We start from the raw sequence: 24,144 nt of genomic DNA, 5'->3' as shown, positions 1-24,144 counted from the left end.
GAGAGCATGGTCTTGGGGAATATGAATTTTTCAAAAAATCATAAACTTATAATAAGGTAAGAAAGAAAGTATTAGGTACCCACACATTCTCTTAAAATTTTATAATGTATATTAGGGGTTGGAAAATAATGTTCCATGAACCAAATTTGGCCCACTACCTATTTTTGTAAATAAAGTTTTATTGGAACACAGCCATGCTTATTTGTTTATGTATTGCTTATAGTGGCTGCCTTTGCACTACAAAAGTAAAGTTGAGTAGTGGCAACAAAGATCATATAGCCAGCAAAGCCTAAAATGTCTACTGCCTGGTCCTTTGCCAGTCTCTAATACATATGAATACAGAGTGTGAAGTGAAAGTTCTTTCGTTTTTCTGCTTTTTACTTAGAAAACTTTCAAACCTAGAGAATAGTTCAAGGAACAGTACAGTGAAAACTGTAGGTCCTTTTCTAGATCACTAATTATTAACAGTTTTGCTACATTTGTTTTACTTGTCTTTAAGTAGACCTGTGTGTGTGTTTTGTTTTGGCTGAACCATTTGAAAGTTGGCTATATACAACATGATGCTTTACCCCTAAAATAACTCGGCATATATCTTCTAAGAATAAGGGCATTCTCATACATAACCACAATTCCATTTTCACACCTAAGAAAAATAACACTCTTTTAAGAATATCTAATATAAATACACTTTAAAGTGTTCCTAATTGTCCCCAAATGTGTTTCTTATATCCTTTTTTCTCTTTTTTTAGTCCAGGACCCATTCTAGGTACACTTGCTGCATTTGATTATGTCTCTTTGGTCTCATTAGTTGAGAACAAGTCCTCTTGCCTTTTTTTCCATCTTTCATAACATTTACTTTTATTTTTAAGAGTATAATATAGTCTTGTAGAATGTTGCACAGTTTGAATTGATCTGATGTTTTCCTTATTTTGATTTAGAGTAAACATATTTGGCAAAAATACTGCATAGGTAATGTTGGTATTTCTTATTACATCATATAAATTGGTGCATAATTAAGTTACCCCCTGTTGGTGATAATGTTTGATCACCTGGTTAAAGATGACCACCAGCTCTCTTCATTGTAAGGGAACATTTTCCCCTTTATAATAAGTAATCTGTGAGTGATACTTTGCGATCATATCAAGATCCATTCACTTACTGGTTTTAAAATCCCTTGATGATCCTTAGATATTACATGGATTGCAATATAGTGATTTCGTAATTCTAATATTAATCAACATTTTTATATGGAGAAGAGCACCTCCCTTAATTCAGTGTGTTATAATCCTTTACCGTCATCATTTTTTGTTCCTGATCTGGCCAGTGGGCATCCCTTCAAGCCAGCCCCTGTGTCCTTTTGATGTGATTGCATTGTCTTTGAGCATTTCCTTGTTTTCTGGAACAGTAAGATGTTCTAGGTTCACCTTCAGCTTTCCCTTGTCCCAGACCTGGAATCAAGTTCTTTAGGAGTCCTTATGGTTTTTAGTGGGCAGTTGTATTTAGAGACCAAGGCCTAGGTACTAGGTATGCTCATTGCTACTGGGGTGTTACTACTTTTAGTCATTTCCAGTGGACAGAAATAGGAGATATACAATCACAAGATAATCTTATTAGTTCCACTTCACATCCAGCACCACAAGGTTTCTCTTCATCTTCCTGCATTTCATACTTGTGTTTCTTTTTCCACAGTGAAAACCTAAATTTGCAGAAACAGTGTGCCATTACCAAGAACAAGCTGATTAATTAAAGTTCAGATTTCTTTGCAATCATGTGTCCTTAGAATATATTTTACTAAGGATGAAGAGAGTACTGTGTTCAGAAGTTACTTGTATTAACTATTTTTATTGATTTAACTTTTTTAATTGAAGAACATTTACATGATTCAAAGTAAAAATTATATAAAATATTTACTTAGAGAACTCTTCCTTCCATTTCTTCCCTTGCTGACCTGCCTTATAGGTAACGACTTTCATAAGCTTGTAGTTTATAACAGCGGTCCCCAACCTTTTTGGCACCAGGGACCAGTTTTGTAGAAGACAGTTTTTCCATGGACCGGGGCAGGGGGGTGGTTTCGGATGATTCAAGCGCATTACATTTATTGCTCACTTTATTTATGTTATTATTTTATTGATTAATTGATTGCTGCGTTGGGTCTTCGTTGCTGCACGCGGGCTTTCTCTAGTTGAGGCGAGCGGGGGCTACTCTTCGTTGCGGTGCGTGGGCTTCTCATTGTGGTGGCTTCTCTTGTTGCAGAGCACAGGCTCTAGGTGCGCAGGCTTCAGTAGGTGTGGCACACGGGCTCAGTAGTTGTGGTACACGGGCTTAGTTGCTCCGCGGCATGTGGGATCTTCCTGGACCAGGACTCGAACCTGTGTCCCTTGCATTGGCAGGCAGATTCGCAACCACTGCACCACCAGGGAAGTCCTATTTCTATTATTATTACGTTGTAATATATAATGAAATAATTATACAGCTCGCCATATTGCAGAATCAGTGGGAGCCCTGAGCTTGTTCACTTGCCACTCACTGATAGGGTTTTGATATGAGTTTGTAAGCAATTAATTCATTATGGTCTCTGCAGTCAAACCTCTCTGCTAATGATAATCTATTTGCAGCCGCTCCCCAGTGCTAGCATCACCGCCTCAGCTCCATGTCAGATCGTCAGGCATTAGATTCTCATAAGGAGCTTGCAACCTAGATCCCTCACATGCGCAGTTCACGGTAGGGTTCGCACTCCTATGAAAATCTAATGCCGCTGCTGATCTGACAGGAGGCAGAGCTCAGGCAGTAACGCGAGTGATGGGGAGCGGCTGTAAATACAGATGAAGCTTCGCTCGCTCACCCAGCACTCACCTCGTGCCGTGTGGCCTGGGGTGTTGGGGGGGCGGTGTTGGGGACCCCTGGTTTATAATGTGTGTGTGTGTGTGTGTGTGTGTTTCCCCAGAGAAGTAAACAAATACTTACGATTATTTCTTTCGTGTCTTCCCCTTTTTTCACCTAACATATACTAGAAATCCCTCTATTTCAGTTGATAGAGATTTCTCTTATTCTTTTTTCTTTTGGCTTTCTGCATAATACTCTATTATGTGGGTATATGTTTATTCAGCCAGTCCCATGCTGACAGGAACTTTGGTTGTTTCCAGTATTTTGCTATTACAAATAAAGCTGCAGTGAATAACCATGTATATCTGTATTCATGTTTGTGGAGATTGATCCTCTGGGCAAATTCAAAGAGGTAATATTACTAGGTCAAGTGGTAAATGAATGTGAAGGTATGTTAGCTTTTGCTGAATTTCTCTTCGTAGGTGTTGTATTGTTTTGCACTCTTACTTGCAACATACAAGAGTGCCTTTTTCTCCAAGCTCCCAGTGGAGTTTAAGGTTTTGAATTTTTGCCAGCCTGACAGGTGAGAATTGTATCTTACTTTGGTTTTAATTTGCATTTCTCCACGGGTGAAATTAAATATCTTGTTGTGTTTGAGGGCCATTGTATATCTTTTTTAGGGAGTCATCTATTCATGTCTTTTGTTTGTTCTGTCAGGTTTTTATCCTTTTCCCCCCATAATTTCAAAGAATCCTTTATATATTAGAATTCTGTGATATATTTTACAAATATTTTCTCTCATTTCCTTATTTGCCCAAGTCTTCTGACCTTGATATGTTTTTTGCTCTTTAAAAAGTTTTTTTAATAACATTTTTCATGATGTGTGCATTCATGTATTTAAGTATAAATGGGAACATACTGTACTTGCTGTTTTATAATCTGCTGTTGTCACATACTAAATTATAGTTTTCCTTTCATGTCATATTGTACTTAATTATATTGGTGGTCCATAATTTATTTAAATAATCTCCTATTAATACTAGCATTTAGGTTATTTACTAGTTTTTGCTTTGCATGGCTCTCATGGAGCATTCATATTATAGATATCATTTTGCACTTTTCTTTAGGGTAAGGAATACTTGACCAAGATGTATGAACATTTAAAATTTATATACAGTGCTTTGTTTAACATCACTCTGATAGATGGACTATATCTTATTGTTTTAATTTATGTTTCTTTGATTATTTGCATGGTAAAAACATAGGAAGCAGTCATTATTTTTGTAGGTCAAATACTGGCAATTTCATGTGGTGCAGCTGAGTGTCTATGGGCTATTATACTTTTCTGAATTACCTATTCCTATCTTTTGCCCATTTTTCCATTCAGTTTTTTGGGGTTTTGTTCTTTTTTTTGTTTTTCATCTTTATTGGAGTATAATTGCTTTACAGTGTTGTGTTAGTTTCTGCTGTACAACAAAGTGAATCAGCTGTATGTGTACATATATCTCCATATCCCCTCCCTATTAATGAATTTTTGTTCCTTAATTCAAGATTTCTTCATCTTAAGAAATTAACCCTTGTTCATTGTATTATAAATATTTTTTCCCCAGTCAGTCTTTGTTTTGTTTTGTTTCCCTTTGCTTCTGTAGTTACTGTTCTCCGCAGATATTTGACCATACCTAAAAAATTTAACAAATAAAGCCTTTTTCTTTGTGATTCTGTTTTTGTCTTGCTTAGAATGATTTTTGTGATTTTACCACCCTAAGATTATAAAAATATTCTACCATGTTTTTCTAATACTTTTGTTTTCATTTTTTTTAATTTAAATTTTAAATTCATCTGAAATTTATTTTTCTGTTTGGTATGAGATTAGATAGCTAGTTATAACCTAGAATAATACTTCCTTTCCTAATTAATTTGAAATCCCACTTATATCCAAAATGGTTCTGTTGGAGTTTTCTGTACAGTCACATTGAGCTGTTTATTCTTATCCAGTGTTGAATTGTTTAAAATATTTTAACTTGGGCTTCCCTGGTGGTGCAGTGGTTGAGAGTCTGCCTGCCGATGCAGGGGACATGGGTTCGTGCCCCGGTCTGGGAGGATCCCACATGTGGCGGAGCAGCTGGACCCGTGAGCCATGGCCGCTGAGCCTGCGCATCTGGAGCCTGTGCTCAGTGACGGGAGGGGCCACGGCAGTGAGAGGCCCGCGTACCACAAAAGAATATATATATATATATATTTTTTAACTTTATTGTATATGTTGATCTTTATAGTGCAAGTCCCTCCCCATCAGTTTTTTATACATTTCATTAAATGTATACACAAAGTTTAGAACCAGTTCATTCAGTTCAAAAAGTAAGTTTATTTAGTAATTGTTTCTAAATGTTTTTCATTTGGTCATCTTGGGTTTTCGAGGTGAGTAATGATATTTTATCTTTGTTTCTTCCTTTATAATATTTACACTTCATTTTTGGTCTCAGTTTTGTTAGAGAACATTAGTTTGAACCTCAAGAAAATGTTGAGTAGGGTTAATGGTGGCAAGAATCCTCATTTGTTTTTAACATTATTGCTATATTTCACCTGTGAGTTTGATGATTGCTTTTGTGTTTTGGAGGATACTCTTTATCAAATTTAGTAAGTTTTTTGTATTTCTAGTTTATTAAAAGATACTTTTTATCTTTTTGTGTGTGTGCCTGGGTGTGATTTTACTTTTGTTTTTTAAATCAGGACTAGCTGTTGAATTCTTTTCATAACTTTTCATCATTCTAGTGATTTTTCTATTATGTTTTTAGCTATTCTTCTCTTTCTTTCCATTCTTCCCTTCCACATCACACACTATACAGTTGTTATTTTTCATCATATCCTTTATTGCTCTGACAGTCTTTCCTAATTTCCATCATTTTGTCTTATGATTCTGCATTCAGAGAAAATGTTACAAGGGGCTTTCCAATACTTTATTCATTAATGTCCATTTTACTGCTTTTCACAGCGTATGTTTTTTCTTTCAGTAATTTTGTTTTTGTCTCCAAGAACCCCTACTTTTTCTCGAGCTCTCTTTTTCCATAGCGCTTTGCACTTTTTTTTTTTTTTGCGGTACGCGGGCCTCTCACTGTTGTGGCCTCTCCCGTTGCAGAGCACAGGCTCTGGACGCGCAGGCCCAGCGGCCATGGCTCATGGGCCCAGCCACTCCGCGGCATGTTCTTCCCGGACCGGGACATGAACCTCTGTCCCCTGCATCGGCAGGCGGACTCTCACCCACTGCACCACCAGGGAAGCCTCTGCACTTATTTATTGATGCAGTATTCTTTCACACATCTCTGGGAGTACTAATTAAAATTGTTCCAGCTGTAAAATGTTTCACCAGGAAACCATTTGCTCAGATTGCTGACCTTTGTCCTTACTTTTGAGCGTAGACTTTACATTTCTGTCTGTTTAAAGAATAGAAAGACCAGATTTGATCAATATATAAAGAGCTTTCTCAGTAATTCTGTGCACTGCTTTTCCATTCCTCATGAGGCTTTCCTCTCCAGAGTCTGCCAGGTGACTGCCGTCCAAAGGCAGACCTTATTTCCCAGCTGAGAGCTTAACTAAAAGAAGCATTTGCCTCCCTTGAGCAGAGGGGGATCCTGGTGATCCTTGGGCTGTGTTGTAAGCACACACTGAAGCCATGTGAAGCTTGGGATAAATGCTGTTTCAACGTTTTATATATTCTAGCCTCGGGGTCAGGAGTTCGGGGAGCGTTCTTCAAACTTGGTTTGTTCCCATTCTCCCAGCCTTTGCTAGGAAATCTTAGGCTGCCTTCATTCAGTTAGGGCTTTATTTAGCATTAGTTAAGTAGAAACAGGTGGTTAGAGTGGAAGCCTAGAACTTTAGATTTCACTGCTGTACTGGCTTGTTCAGTGTTTATTGCAGCACTGTCTGTTCTCCCTTAGCTGGGACGCTGCTCTCTCCCCTCCTACCCTACTTCTTAGGTTAAGACACCTACCAAGCAAATCCTCCACTTTAATTAACAGGCTGAGCTCATACATTATAGATGATCATGGCTGCTGACAGCTCTGTTGGTAGACATTGGCCTGGTTTCCCAAGCTCTCTTCCCTCCTACCCCATAGCTCTTGGCATTCTGTCTAGGCTTTGGAGTATATTGGAACCCACATGGTACAATTCAGCCACTTCTCAGGTAGCTCTGTCCTTTGCATGTGTTCAGTCACAGGCATCTGAACATTATTGGCTTTTCCCTTCTTCCTCCATCCGAACCTTTTGTTCTTGTTGTTGTTGTTCATGCTGCGTGGCTTATGGGATCTTAGTTCTCCAACCAGGGATTGAACCCAGGCCATGGCAGTGAAAGCACCGAGTCCTAACCACTGGACCGCCAGGGAATTCCCATGAACTTATCTTAATTTTTAGAAATTCCTTCAAGATTTTGGTCTATTGATTATATCCTCCTTAGTTTTCCAGTGCTACTAAAGGCTATTTCTCTTGTTTATATTCTTTCCCTTGTAGTTTCAGTGGGATTTGTGAAAGAAGAAGGTAAATTAGTGGGCTCAGCTCACCACCTTGTAAACAGAAGTCTGCACTTATGTTTAGGGGACAATTAGAGGGAGAATTAGAGGGAAAAAACATAGGGAATAATAATATCTAACTGTTAAGTACTTTCTTTGTATCCCCAATGGTTTTATGTGCTTTACTTGTGTTTACTCAATCGTCCCCAAACTCTGGGATGTTTAGGTACTGTTATGATTCCCTTTTTTACAAATGAGGAAATTGAGGCATTGAGAGATTAAGCTAACCTGTAAGAAGTGGTAAAGACTCCAACCCAAAGATGTCTGGCTTCAAAGCCTGAAAATAAGATAAGAGAATGTTTTCAATTCGTTTCAGAAATTTCCTAAGAAGGAAAGTATTATCAATGAATATTAATTATTTCTTTAGAAATTTGATTTAGAAAAGAAAAATGGACAGTAGCTGATGTGTGGCAGGAGTTGAAGGAAGGTTATGTCTTTATAGTGAAAAGATATGAGTGTGTTGGTTGAGTATCGGGAAAGATCTAGTCATGTGCACAAATTGAAAATGCTAATGTTTCAAGGAAGTATCCAGGGTAGAAGGACACTACCTAAGGCAAGAAGAGATAGATTTGAGGGTGAATGAATGATTCACCTTAGAAATGTGAAGGAATATTTTTTCCCTGAAATGAGAGGGAAGGAAAAGATGATTGTTGGTGTTAAGGAACTTTGTGGTGGGTGAGGAAGAGTAAGGAAGCCTATGTTAAATTATCTGCGTAGCTTAATGAGAAGGCGGAAGTTGTTTATTAAGGGAAGGTGGAGGAGGGGCAGTGGAAAGAGATGTAATTGAGTACAGAGAAAAAGGTTGGGAGTAAGTGCTTTGGGGAACAATCATCAGTTTCTGATAATCATTATTAAATTTTTGTGACTTCTTCCAGAGAGTTCTTTACATATACATAAGCATTCTTTACATATATATAGAAAGCTGTAATAGTATTTAGTGTGTCAGACATTAGCGTATTACCAGGTACACTCCTTTCATTACTCAAATCAGTTAAAAAATTGGGCACATGTTATCAGTTATCAGCAAAATTAATAATAGCTACTACCCCGTATTGAGAACCAATTGTGTTCTTTATGTACTGTGCACGTATGTGTGTTTTGGTGATTCCTCGTAGACATGATTATCTTTGTTGCTTATGAAGAAGGTGAAATAACTTCTCCAGTTAAGTGGTAGAGACATGATTAAAACAGCAGGGGTCTTTCATATTCCAGCATCTGTGCTCCTTCTAGTACATTGTATTTCCCTCATGCTAGCCTGTAATTTCTTTTACTTGGCAGCATGAAAGGAGCAGTTTCCTGCCAGATAGCTACTGAGTTATGGCCACAGACATGTATGTGTTCCTTTTTCTTGCTTTAGTTCATATTCTTTTCCATTATGGCTTGTTACAGGTTATTGAATATAGTTCCCTGTGCTTTACAGTAGGACCTTGTTGTTTATCCATTCTATATATAATAGTTCACATCTGCTAATCCCAAACTCCCAATCCTTTCCTCCCCCATTCCCCCATCTCCTTGACAACCATAGTTTGTTCTCTATGTCTGTGAGTCTGTTTCTGTTTCGTAGATAAGTTCATTTGTGTCTTGTTTTAGATCCACATACAAGTGACATCATGTGGTATTTTTCTTTCTCTTTCTGACTTACTTCATTTAGTATGATAATCTCTAGGTCCATCCATGTTGCTTCAAATTTCATTTTTTGTTATGACTGAGTAGTATTCCATTGTGTTTTTATATGTATATATCAATCACATCTTCTTTATCCATTCATCTATTGACATTTAGATTGTTTCCACATCTTGGCTACTGTAAATAGTGCTGCTATGAAGTTTTCTTTTTTAAAGTAACATACATTACACCTAGAGTAGTTCTGAAACTTGGTATTGTTTGCATTGTCTATGTTTGTCCTACTAGAAGTCATTTATTTCTGCGTATATTAATCACAAGATTGCTCAGAGTGACATACTGAAGAATATTCACAACCATTATTTCCACAGTTGTGTTCCAAAGAATATATGTTATTAGAGGTATTAGTAGGTATTCTAAAAAAGGGGTTGGGATCTCATGGTAAAATAAATTTTGGAAACACTGTGTATTGTATATCCCCTTTGGAGAACTCAATGCATATTAGCAAATTAAAGGCTATGCTAAAGATACCTATTTTCCATCATTTCCCAAACTTATTTGAAAATGGGATTTTTTTGAAGAATTTCTTTTAATATCTTAAGGCATTAGCATTCATTAGGACTCAGTTTAGTAAATGCTAATATAGACTAAAAGTAAGCTTCTGTTTCAGCACATTCTGTTAGCCTTTCATCAGCTGAGTGTGTTCCATTGCCAGAGCTACTTAAGGATCATGTTTGGATATATTCCAAATGCATACTTACTACTAAGTATGCTAACCTTTAAATGGTGCCAATACATCTTACTTCACATTGCTTTTCTGCCACTGTTTCATTTTAAATAGTCTATGCTTTTTCAGTGCACTTCAGTTAAGTTAAATATGTTTGCGTGTTTTTTCTTCTTACCGTTTTAGATATGGGAGAAAGGGCTACCATAAATGCAAGTGCAGATGGCAACATTGGAACCATAGAGGATGGTAGTGACAGTGAAAATATTCAAGCAAATGGAATTCCAGGAACACCAATTTCTGTTGCATATACACCGTCCTTACCTGATGACAGATTGTCTGTCTCTTCCAATGATACTCAGGTAGAAATAGAGGAAAAATCCTCTTAATCTTACAAATTGATAGGCTGCTACCAACACCTTGTGGTGAATATATCCAGTTGATAATGCTGGCTGATTTCAGTTTGAGGAAATAAAAAGTTGTGGTTTTTTTCCCATTGATATAAATCAGAGCAGTTTATTCCCTTAAAATATTGATAGCTATATTTCCAACTCTAAGGTGTATTTCATATGTATTCACATCTTTCCTCCTCCCCCATTGAAATTACATTTTAAAAGAACATTCTTATCGCATATTTATAGGATAATTCTAGTATACTAGGAGGAGAAAGAGCTTCTGGAGATCTAGAGAACTTCGTCTTACCTTTGCTCAGGGTACAATAAAATCCATACTGTGGTAGTGATAGGGTCCTCCTCATCCTTCCTACCCTGTATTTTGTGTATTTTTTCCTTATCTTTTCAGATAAGGGAGTCCTACCCTAAATCATTGCCCCCATACATAGGGGTAAGTTTTCCTGGCCTTGCTGACCTTTATCAGTTAATAACTTTTAAATGTTGCCTTAACATTGTCTTATGTCTATCTGTGCAGAATAGATAAAAAATAAAATAGGACAAAAACATAAAACACCCAGTGACAGGTAGTGGAAAGCGTAGTTTAGGCCATGGATGAGGTATCTTGTCACAGCATGATGTGCTAGGTTTTGTTAGTAACAATATAAATGGGTAAATTTTAAGAGTTTGGTGGCACAGTTTAAAAGAATGCATTTTTTAAGGTATTTATTGTTGGGGATGGGAGTGGCATGTCACAATAAAGAAAAGCAATATGGCAAATTCCTCATCTAGTTTTCCTTCCAGTAGAACCCCACATATAACTGAATCGAATAAAATATATAGAAGGCTGAAATGATTTGCACTGGCAGACGCCTTTATTTACATGGTGTGTTCACTTGTTTAGGAATCTGGAAATTCTTCAGGACCTTCACCTGGTGCTAAGTTTTCCCACATTTTACAAAAGGATGCCTTTCTAGTATTCAGGTCATTGTGTAAACTGTCAATGAAACCACTGTCGGATGGACCGCCAGATCCAAAGTAAGTCCTCAGCTGTTCTGCCTGACAAATGCAGCTTTTTCATCTTGAGCCTTACTGTAAAATAGTCTTTGGGTTTTCTTTTGTTTTTGTCTTTTAGGACCTTCAAAAATACTTTGGGGGGTTATTTTACCTTTTAAAACATGTACTAAAGAACAGTGAGTTTCAAAATTGCTAGAGTAGATACCTTACACTATCTTCCAAAAGCACACCAACAGCATTATAGAATTGTGCCTGGTGCATAGTAGGTGCTCATCAAGTATTGAATGATTAAATGAATTACTATTTTAATATTGTAAGTAACATTGGTACTAATGTAGCTCTTCACATGTAGCCTCATGCTAGGCTTCTGAAAGCTACTACTTGAAAGGTAATAAAACCTAAGAGAAATAAATCTTAAAAGTCATAATGAAAGATAATAACATATTCATTAAGGTCTGAAAAAATGCCCTAAGGGGATAAATTTCTCCCGTGGGGAACAGGAAATGCTTTAACATAGGAGTCACTCGTCTGCTTCCCATCAATTATATTAGTCTAAACGGTAGGTAAGTGCCATTTTTTAAGTCATAAATTGTCATATATCTTTCTATTTAAATGATTCCAGTGCAAGTACTTCCTGCTCTAGGTTGAGTTTGGGAGTTAGTAAAGAGCCCTGCTCCTCTGATGTTGCAGCATCATGTATTATATAGCATGTCAGTTTTAGGAGAACTTTCTGGAGAAAGTCAGCTTGGAGAGGCCTGAGTGACTTTGAGAAAGGGATATTGAAATAGGGGGAAATTCATTTTTAAAACTCTAGAGCATTTCAGTTTCTAAGTGTCAACTGAGAAAGAAGACTGGAGGCAGTTAAAATAAAAACTTTATAAGTTTTGGGAAACCACATTTGTTATACTTTCTACAGTTATATTTTGTCACATTATACTGATTCAGTGAGAAACATCTTTTAGGCCCAGAAGCCTGAAACTCTTTTTAGGCCCAAATCCTGAGAGTCAGAAATATTTTGAAAATACAAATGCTACAGAAGAAGGATTAAGGTTGTTCGAATTACAATATAAACTTGATTATAGCCTATATATTTTATACGAATATATTTGAAATTTTTTCAGTTTCTTATTTTCATTATGGGGGCGGAAAATGACAATTTTGACCTATCATTCTGGATTGATGAAGACCTACTTTAAGGAGAAAATAACTTTAGAATTTGGTGCTAGTGCTGAAAGCCATTTTTCCCATGATTTAAAAATGTTGGTGACCTTAAAAGCCTCAGATGTTTAGTTTTCCCAAATCAGACCTTTAATATTACAAAAGATTATTGTGACGAATAATGTAAATTATCCTCCTACGTAGTGGGCTTAAGTCAGAGATATTAGGAAATTTTGTTTCAACGTAAAGAAAACCTTCTCGACCGCCAGTCATTAAATATTGGAATTGAATTCTGAAAGAGATCAAATTTTCCACCCCTAGAAACTGTTCTTTTTCCAGAATATATGGTTTTCTATCTTGAATGATTTTTTTTGCCAAAATTAATGATCTTTTGTAGTTATATAGTTTCCTTTTTGTCTTTGCTTCTCTTTATATTTTGTGGCCTTGCTAAGATGATGATCCAGGAAATGTTCTTTAAGCTTGAATCGTAATTTGAAACTACCCCACAAAAAAACTGCAGGCCTGTAATTTCCAGCTTCTTTTGCCTGTCAGAATTATACTTTATTGTGTTATCAGACAATCATTTGATCATCTCCTCATTGATTAATGCCCTATTCATAGTAGATACTTAATGTTTAGATGAGTGCGTGAATAAATCCGTTAATTATTTTGAGCACATACTAACGAGGCATCTTGTTGGATGCTGTGGATACAAAGATAAGACATACTTATAAGAAAACTCATGCATTGGAGAATGATAAGCTGCGGGTTTTAGTTTCTATTGGAACTGAGCAAAAAGGGTGATAAATGTGAGGTAGACTAAGGAAGTAGCAGTAGTGGATAAGCCTTGGAAGGCCTCAACATGAAGGGGGAATACCTGGCCCACTCCATATTTTCCTATAGCTATTATTCAAAGTCTTATTCCCACTGTTTCTAACTTGATTTATCTAAGGTTTTTTTGTTTGTTTGTTTGTTTTGTAATACTGCATTTGCTGCACGTACGTATTCTTAGATTCAGAGGCATAGGCATCTTGGAAACATGACTGTGTATTAATGGTATTATTGCTTCCAGTGTTATTTCAAAGATGGCAGTATTTTTTGTGATTCCTATTTACCTAAAATTAAATATTCCTTGTCAGAGTTTTAGGTCCTTGAATCACTTGACATTTAAAACCATAAAATTTTTAAGGTAGAAATCAAGAGCAATTAAGTTTACTATGCGGTGTAAATGTGAGTACAATTTGGAATAAATTTAAAAAAGAACCAAGGCTAGAGCATTTAAATGTGTTCTGCATTTGAAAAGTTGCCTGGGATCAATCTCCTCGGTCTCTTGGGCTTAAAAAACCTGTTTGAATGGGAGAAAAATTGTATTTGTGAAATCTGATCATTAAAATTCTAGATAGTGATCAGAAATGTGGCACAGTATATTGATCAGAAAAATACAATTTTCAATTTAAGCTTAAATGTGTTTTTCAGCTTTTCATTATATAAAAATACGTATTTAGAATAAATGGGTAAGCTTCCAAGAGGTACAAGTATTCTAAAAGCCTCTTTGTATGTATTTTTTAAAAAAAGAGTTTTCGATGGTTACAGAAAAAGTAAGCTTGAAGCAATGCTTTAATTTGGTAATGCACCAAAACTTTTTATTAGTGTTTAGGATTTTTGAGTAGCATAACTAGGGAAAAAGTACATTGGAACCCATTTATACTAAATATGGCCCTTAATCTGAGAAGTTCATGTTGATTTCTAAAAAGTGAAATATACTTGTGAAAGAAAGGAACAAGGCATAAATCTTTAAAATTTTTTTCTTGTTCAAAGGAACAGTAGGTTGATATTAATTGTGTGTGAGTGATTGTTTTCCCATTTAAAAAGTTCATGAAATTATGTGGTAGAAGGAGAACATCAGTGGAACTACCCATTATTAGTGGCCAAGCTTATTTATGTACTGTACCTTCTTATTTATGTTGCAGAGTTTTCTGTTTCTTTCCATGTAAAGGTTTGTGAAATTATGTGGTACAGGAAATATCTTTGGAACAACCTGTTATTACCATAATGCTAAACTTGTCCATATACTGTGCCTTCTTTTTTATATTTTAGGTCTCATGAGTTACGATCCAAGATTCTTTCATTGCAGTTACTTCTATCCATTCTGCAGAATGCAGGACCTATTTTCAGGACAAATGAGATGTTTATTAATGCTATTAAGCAGTATCTGTGTGTTGCACTCTCAAAAAATGGAGTTTCTTCTGTTCCAGAGGTTTTTGAGCTTTCCCTTTCCATATTTCTTACTTTGTTGTCAAACTTCAAGACGCATCTGAAGATGCAGATTGAGGTATGTTCTGCATTTAAGCATTGTTGGCTATTTCATTTGTTTTCATGTTAAATCATGTTTTAATACACTGGAAAGTTTTTTAGAATGTGAAATAATATTTGTGTATTATCATGTAACATGTGCCTACAAAGTACTACTAAGCACGAGGTAAGCACTAAGAATGCAAAATCAAATTAAGACGTAAGCTCCTGCCTTCAAGGAATGTATAATAAGTAGTTCCATGAATGATTTTAATTGTCTTGAATTAATTGGGTCCTCACAATAATTTTGCCATTGTGTATATGATACGTAATAGTGAACCTGGTTATCTTAAAAGAAAGCTCTAAATAAATACTTTGTCTACATGGTTTTAAGCCATTTAAGTTTTTGGTACTTTAAAGAGGTGATCAAGAAGAATTATATTTTAAGAGTTATATTTTAGGACATTTGAAATTTTAACTTTTATATTTTTTTCCCCAATATATGTTATTATTATATTCCTAAAGTTTTCTCTCAACATCTTTGGAACTAGAATAACAGTTATGTCATTCTAAAATATTTCCAGAGCCTTAGCAAAATGAAATTAGGGAATCTCCCAACCGTGTACACATGTATTGTGCAAGTGTACCGTTTCTTGGTCTTTTGTTTTTACCTTCAAATAATTCAGTATTTAAAAACAGTACTTTGTTTTACTGATTGAATGGATTTTTTTTTCCAGCTTGTCCTTTGTTAAAATATTGTTTTGGTTGGGACATGGTATATTTTAGAAATACTTTTATGCTAGTCAACTTTTGCCTTTATATTATGTTTGATATGATGTGCAGGTTACGTTTTAATTTTTATATTTAATCCTAACTCAAGACTAATAATTCATTAGCTCACAGGAAGGATAAATCATTATTTTCCCAGAGTTTTGATATTATCCTTTATTATAAAGGTTCTACAGTATCTATTAAAATTCATGTGGAACATTATTATGGGAATGAGACAGAATAAGGTCTTGGTATTTTAAGTGAAAATTTTTAAAATTTGGGTCATATTTTTGGACAGGAAACAATTTCTGGTGCATATACGTTGTCAAGTTTTAGAAGTTTGCCATATGTGTGTTAAAATAATGCGAGGCAAAACTAGGAAGTTACTATTTTTAGATAGTTTTTTCTCATTATCTTCAGGAACTACAAATAAAAGAGACTTTAAAATAAAAACTTGTGGAACTTTTGCTTCTGTAACAAGCCAAAAGTGTTTCATTCGATGATGAGACATTTAAATTGACATTAGAGAAGTTTGGAAGACTTTGTGCATTCAGTTACTTCTCTGAGACTCTCCTTTAAGTACTATTTAGATGACTGTGTGAAGTATAAATTCTTATGGAACCAGATATCATAAAAATCATTTAAGTTGTGATTACTATTTCTGTAAAGTAAATTTGATATACAAAAATTTTGTAAGCATGAATTTAAAGGGAAATACTTCTAAGAAATTTCCTGTCTGTTCATAGATGGTAGATTCTCATTAAAATTGTTGTAGTAATATTCTGTTTTTTTTAAAGAGATCAGGTTTATTTCAACCTCCATTGTCCCTTATGGGGAGATTATGAGGATAAAACAAGGTAAATATAGATATGCTTTTGAAAGTACTGAACATATTCAAATGCAAGATGAGCTGTGTTCCACTTGGAGGAAACCCAACATATGAAAACCTAAATTTGCAAAACAAAATTGAGATTGTTGTTATGTGAAGATTCATCTTATGAGAATGAATCTTAGAGTTTTTATAATGCAGTTTTTCCTTGGGTATTAACTTATATATCTATTTCAGAAAATACAGTGTATACACACTTTTTCAAGAGAAATTACGTGAAGACAAAGTGCTTATGATAGAACTGTTATTTTACATGTATTACATGATAGGTGCTCTATAACTCTTGAGAATTTTGGTTTTTCTTAGAGCCCCTGTTGATAGGCATGGTGTCTTAAATTACTATAATAGGCTTTTGCATAGTAGTGCAGTTTGATAACCTGTAGACAGTAGCTAAAGGTTTTTTTCCACCCTCTTTCTCCAAATCTGTGTTGTTTTTATTTATCCCATAAATCAGAGAGCTTCAAACTCTCTTGATCCATGGCACGATTAGAGTTTCTAATCTTTTCATGGTGTACTTTACTCCAGAAGAAATACCTAACAGTTCCATTTATTAAGCAGTTAGGTCCAAACAACTTAACAAGTATTTTTCTTAACAATGAAGTCTGCATTTGGGGGTGGGGGTGGGGTGAAGCACACATAAATTGAAAGAAAAAATGTTTTTATTTCATTTTTAAATAGTCAACAGTTACTGACTACTGGAATGTATGAGTCTATAGGACACTGCAAACTTCTCAGATTTTGAAATCAAATTGGACGTTACCACCCTCATTTCCTTCATTGATTTTCATGCAGTACCTGCTTCTTATCTTAGAAACCACTAAACCCCGGGTTTGCAAAAATAACGATGTCATTGAAAGGAATGTCGTGTGATCTAATTGATGTTGAAACTGTGAAGTTTTTTGAGGTATCCAGCAGATGTATTTCTCTCTGAATTTTCCCTCAGAAATTCTCATGGCATCCCTCTGAGTTTGCTGCAGCATTCTGGGGTGACTTGGTGCAGTGTTTGAGAATTGTGGCCGTAAATATGTATTGAATGCCTACTATATTTGCCATGCAGTGTAGACACAATGCTTAGTAAGAGGGACCTTGTCTCTACCCTCTTAGAGCTTACAGTCTTACAGGAAATGCTGACATTAGGCGAGTAATAGAAATGTGTTGAATTCTGTGAAAGAAGAACACATCACAAGGGTATTTTGTCCTTTTGCAGGGATAAGATGTTAGTAGTCTAAAATTACAAATATGAATTTTTGTATTCATAATACATATGTTCCATAAATGTTAATATGTTGTTTTAGGTTTTCTTTTTCACTCATCCCCTCTTGAGTTGTAGTCATTTTTCCAAAATAAATATGAATGAAAATTCTTAGCTCTTAAATAGAAATTTTTTAAATAAGGTTGACTAAATCCTTTGTGCCTGACATTATTTGGTGTAAAGAATAGTGAGAAATAGTTTGTAGTTTTCAGACAAAAGAGATTCCCACTTGTGTGAGTAATTATAAAAATATAACAGTATATGGGAGTTAGATCCTTTCTATTGTGTAAATGGCAACGTCAGTTACTTTAAAATCTAGGAACATTTAGACTTGCCCAGTACTATAATGTCTGAAAAATATAACTGATGAACAGAATATAGTTTATGTTCTGTGGGGGATTAAAAATGAAATAGAAGTTTTATTAGTTTTGTAAATATGTTTAAGAAATAATCTCCCAGAAGAACTCCAGATTTTTGCAGATTTCTTTTGTAGTGGCTGTGTGATAACAAAATGCAGTGATTTGAAGTACAGCTCTTTACTGCAAGGGCCAGTGTAAGTGACCAACCCAAGTTAAGTCCTGATGTCTCAGAAATGGAACTCAAAAGGAGTGGAACTCCAGGACCCTGAGTCCTGATCTTTGCTCTGCAGCTTTGGGATATTTAAAAAGTGATCACATATATGAATTATGAACAATATTTTAAATAGAGGTTTTTCCCTAATCACAGGTGTTCTTTAAAGAAATTTTCCTATACATTTTGGAGACTTCTACCAGCTCATTTGACCACAAATGGATGGTTATTCAGACGTTGACAAGGATTTGTGCAGGTACTTGAAATTATCCTTTATTATCTCTTTCTTATTGAGATATTTAAAAGGCCAAATATATTCATATACTAGATGCCTTTTGTTAAAATTAACATATTGTACTGTTACAGATGCTCAGAGTGTGGTGGATATTTATGTAAACTATGATTGTGACTTAAATGCAGCAAACATATTTGAAAGACTAGTAAGTGATCTATCAAAAATTGCTCAAGGACGAGGCAGTCAAGAACTCGGTATGAGTAATGTTCAGGTAAGAACTTTAAAAACATTTTGAAATTTGAACTTTGTCAAGGAAGAGCTGTATGTTTTCCTTAAAAGATTTTTGTTTGTTTTTATTCTCTTTATGAATTATTTTGTAGGAACTGAGCCTGAGGAAAAAAGGTTTAGAATGCTTAGTGTCAATTTTGAAGTGTATGGTTGAATGGAGTAAGGATCAGTATGTGAATCCCAACTCTCAGACAACTCTTGGTAAGATGACATTTGAGTAGAATTCTAAATGATGCTTTGGAGGATAGTTGCAGAAGCCATTAAGCCAGTTTTCTGACATCTTTATTCATTTAGCTGGTAAAGAAGCGTTCTCTCTCAGTTAAATAACGAATTTAAAATTATGAATTTCCCAGCTTAGTTATTCAAACTTTTTTCTTTCTAAATCTTCCTAAAAGTATTTTAAATATCATATTAAAGTGAATCATATTTATGCAACTTTGTTAAAGGATAATTATAGAAGAAACATATAAAAGCCAAAAATGTTTTAAGAAGATTGAATTGTTCATTTATGTTTGACTTTTACCCTTACTCAGAGAAAAACTCATAGCTGCAGGGCTATCCTGGTGTTATCTCAGTCCTTTGAGGGAAAACTGTTCCTTGTGAGACATGAGCTGAGAGCAGAAACCCTAATGATGCAGATTGTACCTGTACCAATTGCAGTGCGTTTTAATATCAAAGTATATATTATCTGTTATGGCACCTAATACGTTATTTGTATTAAATAGCTATCTAAGCAACATTGAAATAGCTTGCCTTATTTGAGAAATTTTCTTCCTTTGACAGAATAATTTACTGAATCAGTTTTTCTACTTACAGGTCAGGAAAAACCCTCAGAACAAGAGACGAGTGAAATAAAACACCCTGAGACAATAAACAGATACGGAAGTTTAAATTCCCTGGAGTCAACATCATCATCAGGAATAGGCAGCTACAGCACACAGATGTCTGGCACTGACAATCCAGAGCAATTTGAAGTCCTAAAGCAGCAAAAAGAAATAATAGAACAAGGGATAGATTTGTGAGTGTCCGATTTTAAGGAGAAACGTTATTGAATATCCCTCTGCCAGTACTGTGCCACCCTTATCCTGGGTTTCTTGACATTTTTGGATTATTTTTAGTCCCTTCTTATTAACACCCTTCAGAAAATAAAATGGAGCACAGCTCTCCTGGATCCAAGACTTCTAGTGACTCCTTAGTCAGCTCCCCTGGTTCATTGCAGTCTGGCCCAAACAGACCCTTGTAATGTGCATTAATTTTGCACTATATTTTATGTGTTGACAAACATCATCCGTGCAGTTTTGCACTGCTTGTTTAGCTCAGTTATAAAATCTTGCATTATATTCCCTAAGCAGCTGATGACTCACAGTTAAAGTGTGGAACTTCTCCTGCTAGTGTTGCTCCTTTATAGGGTTTATATTCTCTCCACTTCAGTTACAGATGTGCTGCTCTTGTTACTGATTGATTGTTACTGATGGCATTTTTTATATGTCAATAAGGTGATAACCTCCTTCTCAAACTTGGGTTCTCTACCAGACCCTGATCTCGTGAAATCATTTCCTAGTAAGTTGTGTGCTGTCATCCTGCTCCTGGACTGTCTCCTGTCTGAGTCACACTGTGCTGCTTTCCTTCTTCTTACTGCCCCTCTCTTCTTTCAAAGAGATGCTATGAGGAAAACTGAACTTGCTGGCCTTTCTCCATGAATCTAGATCCATGAATCTAAACTGTTAAAAAAAAATTCTCTCATATGTTTACTTGACTTGCTAGTTCTGCCGTAAAGCATTTCTTCCTGAGTCTTAAGCAGTGGTTGTTGGTGCCCTTTTTCACTGATAATGTAAAAGAAAAAAAGTTGATAAAATGTACACATACTCATTGTCATAAAATTATAAAATCTCAAAAATAGCCTCAGGAAATAGCCATCAATACTTCATTTATTCTAGCTGTTCATTCAGTATTTATCAAAGTCCCATCTGTTCCAGACATTACGCAAAGTGCTGGGGAAACCTGATGAGTGAAACAGCCCGTGATTTGGGGGTCTCATTTGGGGGTAGTATGTGCAAACAGATATTCATTTTGAAATTCTGCTGGTCACTCAGCAAACACATGTTTGGTACGTGGGACTGTGTGCCAAGAACTATGAAGGTACTGGTCCTTATATTCAAGATTACAGTCTAAGTATGGGCAAAATATATTTTTTAATGGTACTGTGTGAAGTCCATAATGGAGTGTTGTACAGAGTGCTGCCGAGGTAGGACCGCTCAATTCGAAGTACTTAGGAGTGGGAGGGAGTCCTCCCAGGGCCCCAGAGCAGACGTCCCCCTGCCTCCACTGTTCCTCTGGAGTGCCACTCCAGTTCCTCCAGTGCCACGCGGCTTGCTTTCTGCTTCACACTTCCATGAGAATGCTGTGCTCCCAGGATACTCTTCTGCGACTGTTAGTTTCATGACACCATTCTGTCCTTTTCCCCTACCTTCTGACCATGCCGTCTCAGTCTTGTTATGGGCTCTTCATCCTGGGCATACATCTCAGCATCTGCAGGGTCTGTCCCTCAGCCCTTTTCTTTGTAGTTTCTAGATGATCATGTTCTTTCTCATGACTTCAGCTACTATATGGTAACATCTCACTGTTCCCAAGTGTTATTTTTAACATAAAAACTCCAGTGAACTCCAGACTCATCTGTAATTGCCTGTTGGACATCTCCCCTGGACATTGCATAGCTTCTCACACTCAGCATGTCCACAACCAAATTTATCAGTCTCCATAATCAACTCCCCAGTACAACCCAAAACAAAAGACAAACAGAAAACCCTATTGTTTCTGTATTTCCCATTCAGGCGAGTAACCCCAGCACGCTACTAAGTTTATGAGACAGAATCCCGGGAATTACCTTAGATTTCCTCATTAGATCTAATTTGTCACTAAATCCAGCTGATCCTACTTCCTGAATATCTCTGCAAGTTATTCTCTTTGTCTCCCAGTTGTTCGCTCAAGTCAGACCGTCCCCATTTGGTGCCTTGACTAGTATACTCTTTTAATTGGCTTGCCTTTCTTTGGTCTTATTTATTCTCTAGTCTTTTCTTACACTTAGCTGGAGTAATCTTTTCTTGAATGAAAGTCTACTTCTGTTTCTCCCCTCTCTTCCTCTTAGGGGAAAAAGCCACAGCTTCTTGTAATAGCATATAATACCCGTCATGGTTTAAATCTGCTGGACTCTAAGCTAGATCATCTGCCACTTCTTTATTTCACCTCATTTTTCCAACAGTGCAGAGCTACTTATTATAATATGATGCTGCTTTATGCCCTTGTGTATTAGTATGACCTCTTCCTCTCTGTCTGGGATGTTTTTTCTGACTGTTTATAAAAGATGTAATCATTCTTAAAAGCTCAGTTCCACAGTCACCTTCCCAGGAAATAGATCATGATCATCTCTGTTAATTAGACATTTCCTCTGCTGTGCTCTCTTACCACTTTGTGGATACATTATTTGTTGCATTTTTACTATTATATATTTTTTAATTTATAAAAATTTTAAAATAATTTTACTGTTATAATTTTTAAATTTTTCTTCCATTAGAGTGAGAGCTTCTAGGGAGCAGAGATTGTGTTTATCTCAGGGAAAAATGCTTGTCTTTAATTTATGTACGTGGCAGCGGTTTAATTAGGACTTGACAGGGGAATCATTAGGAGGACAGGGCAGGGAAGGACATTTCAGACAAGGAGAATGGCATGTGCAGCAGCACAGAGGAAAGGGAGAACATTTGAGGACTGTTACTATTCAGCGTGGCAGGGGTGGGGGTGGACGGGTAGAAGCAGGAGGTGAGATGAGAGCATCGAGTTGGATCCAGATTACAGGGGCCTCGTTCTCTGTGTAAAGGAGGTTTCGTCTTGTTCTGGGCATTGGCATACTGTTGAAGGATTTTAAGCAGAGTAACAGCAGCATTAGATTGTGTTTTGGAAAGATGGCTTTGCCAGCAGCCTGAAGGATGGATTGTAATGTGAGCAAAACAAGAGACAGGGAGACCAGTTAAGAACGCCTGCAATACCCAGGTGATGGTGATGAGGTACCAAACTAATTATTGGAACAATAAAAGTAGAAAGTAAGTGGTTTGGAAAGAAAGGTGACATTGGAATTGCATCTTCAAGCCTGGGGGAGAGCTCCCCAGTGAGTGAAACAGGCAAAGGGCGCACAGAGGAAATAGACGCTGCGAATCCTTTATGCTTAGGAGATGGGAAAGGGCTACGTGGGAGTGAATGAGAGAGAAATGAACTACATATCTTTTTATTCTAACTTTTTATTTTATAGTGGAATATAGCCAATTAACAATGTTGTGGTAGTTTGAGGTGCACAGCAGAGTGACTCAGACATGCATATACATGTATCCATTCCCCCCAGACTCCCCTCCCATCCAGGCTGCCACATAACATTGAGCAGAGTTCCCTGTGCTATACAGTAGGTCCTTGTTGGTTATCCTTTTAAAATATAGCAGTGTGTACATGTCGATCCCAAACTCCCTAACTATCCCTTCCCTCCACCCTTCCCCCCACAGGGTAACCACAAGTTCATTCTCTAAGTCTGTGAGTCCGTTTCTGTTTTGTAAATACGTTCAAGAAATGAGCCATATTGAGAAAGGTTTTGTGTGTCAGTCCAATCAGTGTGGACTTTATTTTGAAAACACTGGATGTATAAATATTTTTTTTTATAAAGGAAATGATGCCATCAGGTTGTGGTTAAAACAGTCACCAAAATTCAAGTTCTGTATTTTAAAAGCAGGAAACTTAGAAATAATCAATGGATATAAGGAGAATGATCCAGGATTACTTGAGCACTAAGGAGAATATATATATTAAAAGGATGAGATATTTAGTATCCATATCCTTACTCAGAGTTCATCTACTACATGGCATTATCTCACATAATCTGTGAAATGACCCATATCAGTGATAAAGGTTGCCTTCCATCTGAGATCCTTTTCAAAGAAAACTTTGCATAGTATATTATTTTTTGTACATTTTGTACAATAATAATGCATTGATTATTTTAAGTAAACTTCTGTTTTCTAAGTGCTACAAAGTTAATTCACTGTAGTTTTAGATCTTTTCAGGGAATACAAATGGTTTTCTATTTCTAATGTTCCCTTTAACTTTAACATCATCTAGATTTACCAAGAAACCAAAGAGAGGAATACAGTACCTCCAAGAACAAGGGATGCTTGGCACTACACCTGAAGATATTGCCCAGTTCTTACATCAGGAGGAAAGATTAGACTCTGTAAGAACACCATGTTACTTCATTCTAACTTTTTCTGTAAAATTCTTTTTTAAGTTAATAATATTATAATAATATTATAATATTATTGCCCCTTTAAGATGCCCTCCTAAGTATGTAAAAATAAGCTAGCTATTCTTAATTTTGCTTTTTTATTCTCTATACTCAACAGAATATCTTGATTTTTTTTTTTTTTTAAATAAACACATTTAGTATGTTTAACTTTTAACTTCACGTTTGAACCACCCTGTGGTTAAAACCTGTGGATCTTATGGATTTTTTCTGCTTTTT

The 24,144-nt window shown here is 36.0% G+C and overlaps 1 protein-coding gene across 1 annotated transcript in view; it reads left to right on the top strand.

Moving 5' to 3' along the window:
* ARFGEF1 (ARF guanine nucleotide exchange factor 1) overlaps positions 1-24,144 on the top strand; it is a 138,773-nt gene that overhangs the window by 67,615 nt on the left and 47,014 nt on the right. Inside the window, exons 8-15 of the mRNA XM_007448490.1 lie at positions 9,916-10,091; positions 11,023-11,156; positions 14,391-14,625; positions 18,224-18,323; positions 18,434-18,573; positions 18,683-18,791; positions 19,407-19,608; positions 23,745-23,856. Coding sequence (XP_007448552.1) covers positions 9,916-10,091; positions 11,023-11,156; positions 14,391-14,625; positions 18,224-18,323; positions 18,434-18,573; positions 18,683-18,791; positions 19,407-19,608; positions 23,745-23,856 — 1,208 coding nt within the window. The remainder of the gene's footprint in view (positions 1-9,915; positions 10,092-11,022; positions 11,157-14,390; positions 14,626-18,223; positions 18,324-18,433; positions 18,574-18,682; positions 18,792-19,406; positions 19,609-23,744; positions 23,857-24,144) is intronic.

The sequence above is a fragment of the Lipotes vexillifer genome, unplaced genomic scaffold, assembly GCF_000442215.2.
Source record: "Lipotes vexillifer unplaced genomic scaffold, Lipotes_vexillifer_v1.1 scaffold815, whole genome shotgun sequence".
Lineage (NCBI taxonomy): Eukaryota > Metazoa > Chordata > Mammalia > Artiodactyla > Lipotidae > Lipotes > Lipotes vexillifer.
The sequence above is the reverse complement of the archived record's forward strand: the minus strand, read 5'-3'. Positions and strand labels throughout refer to the sequence as shown.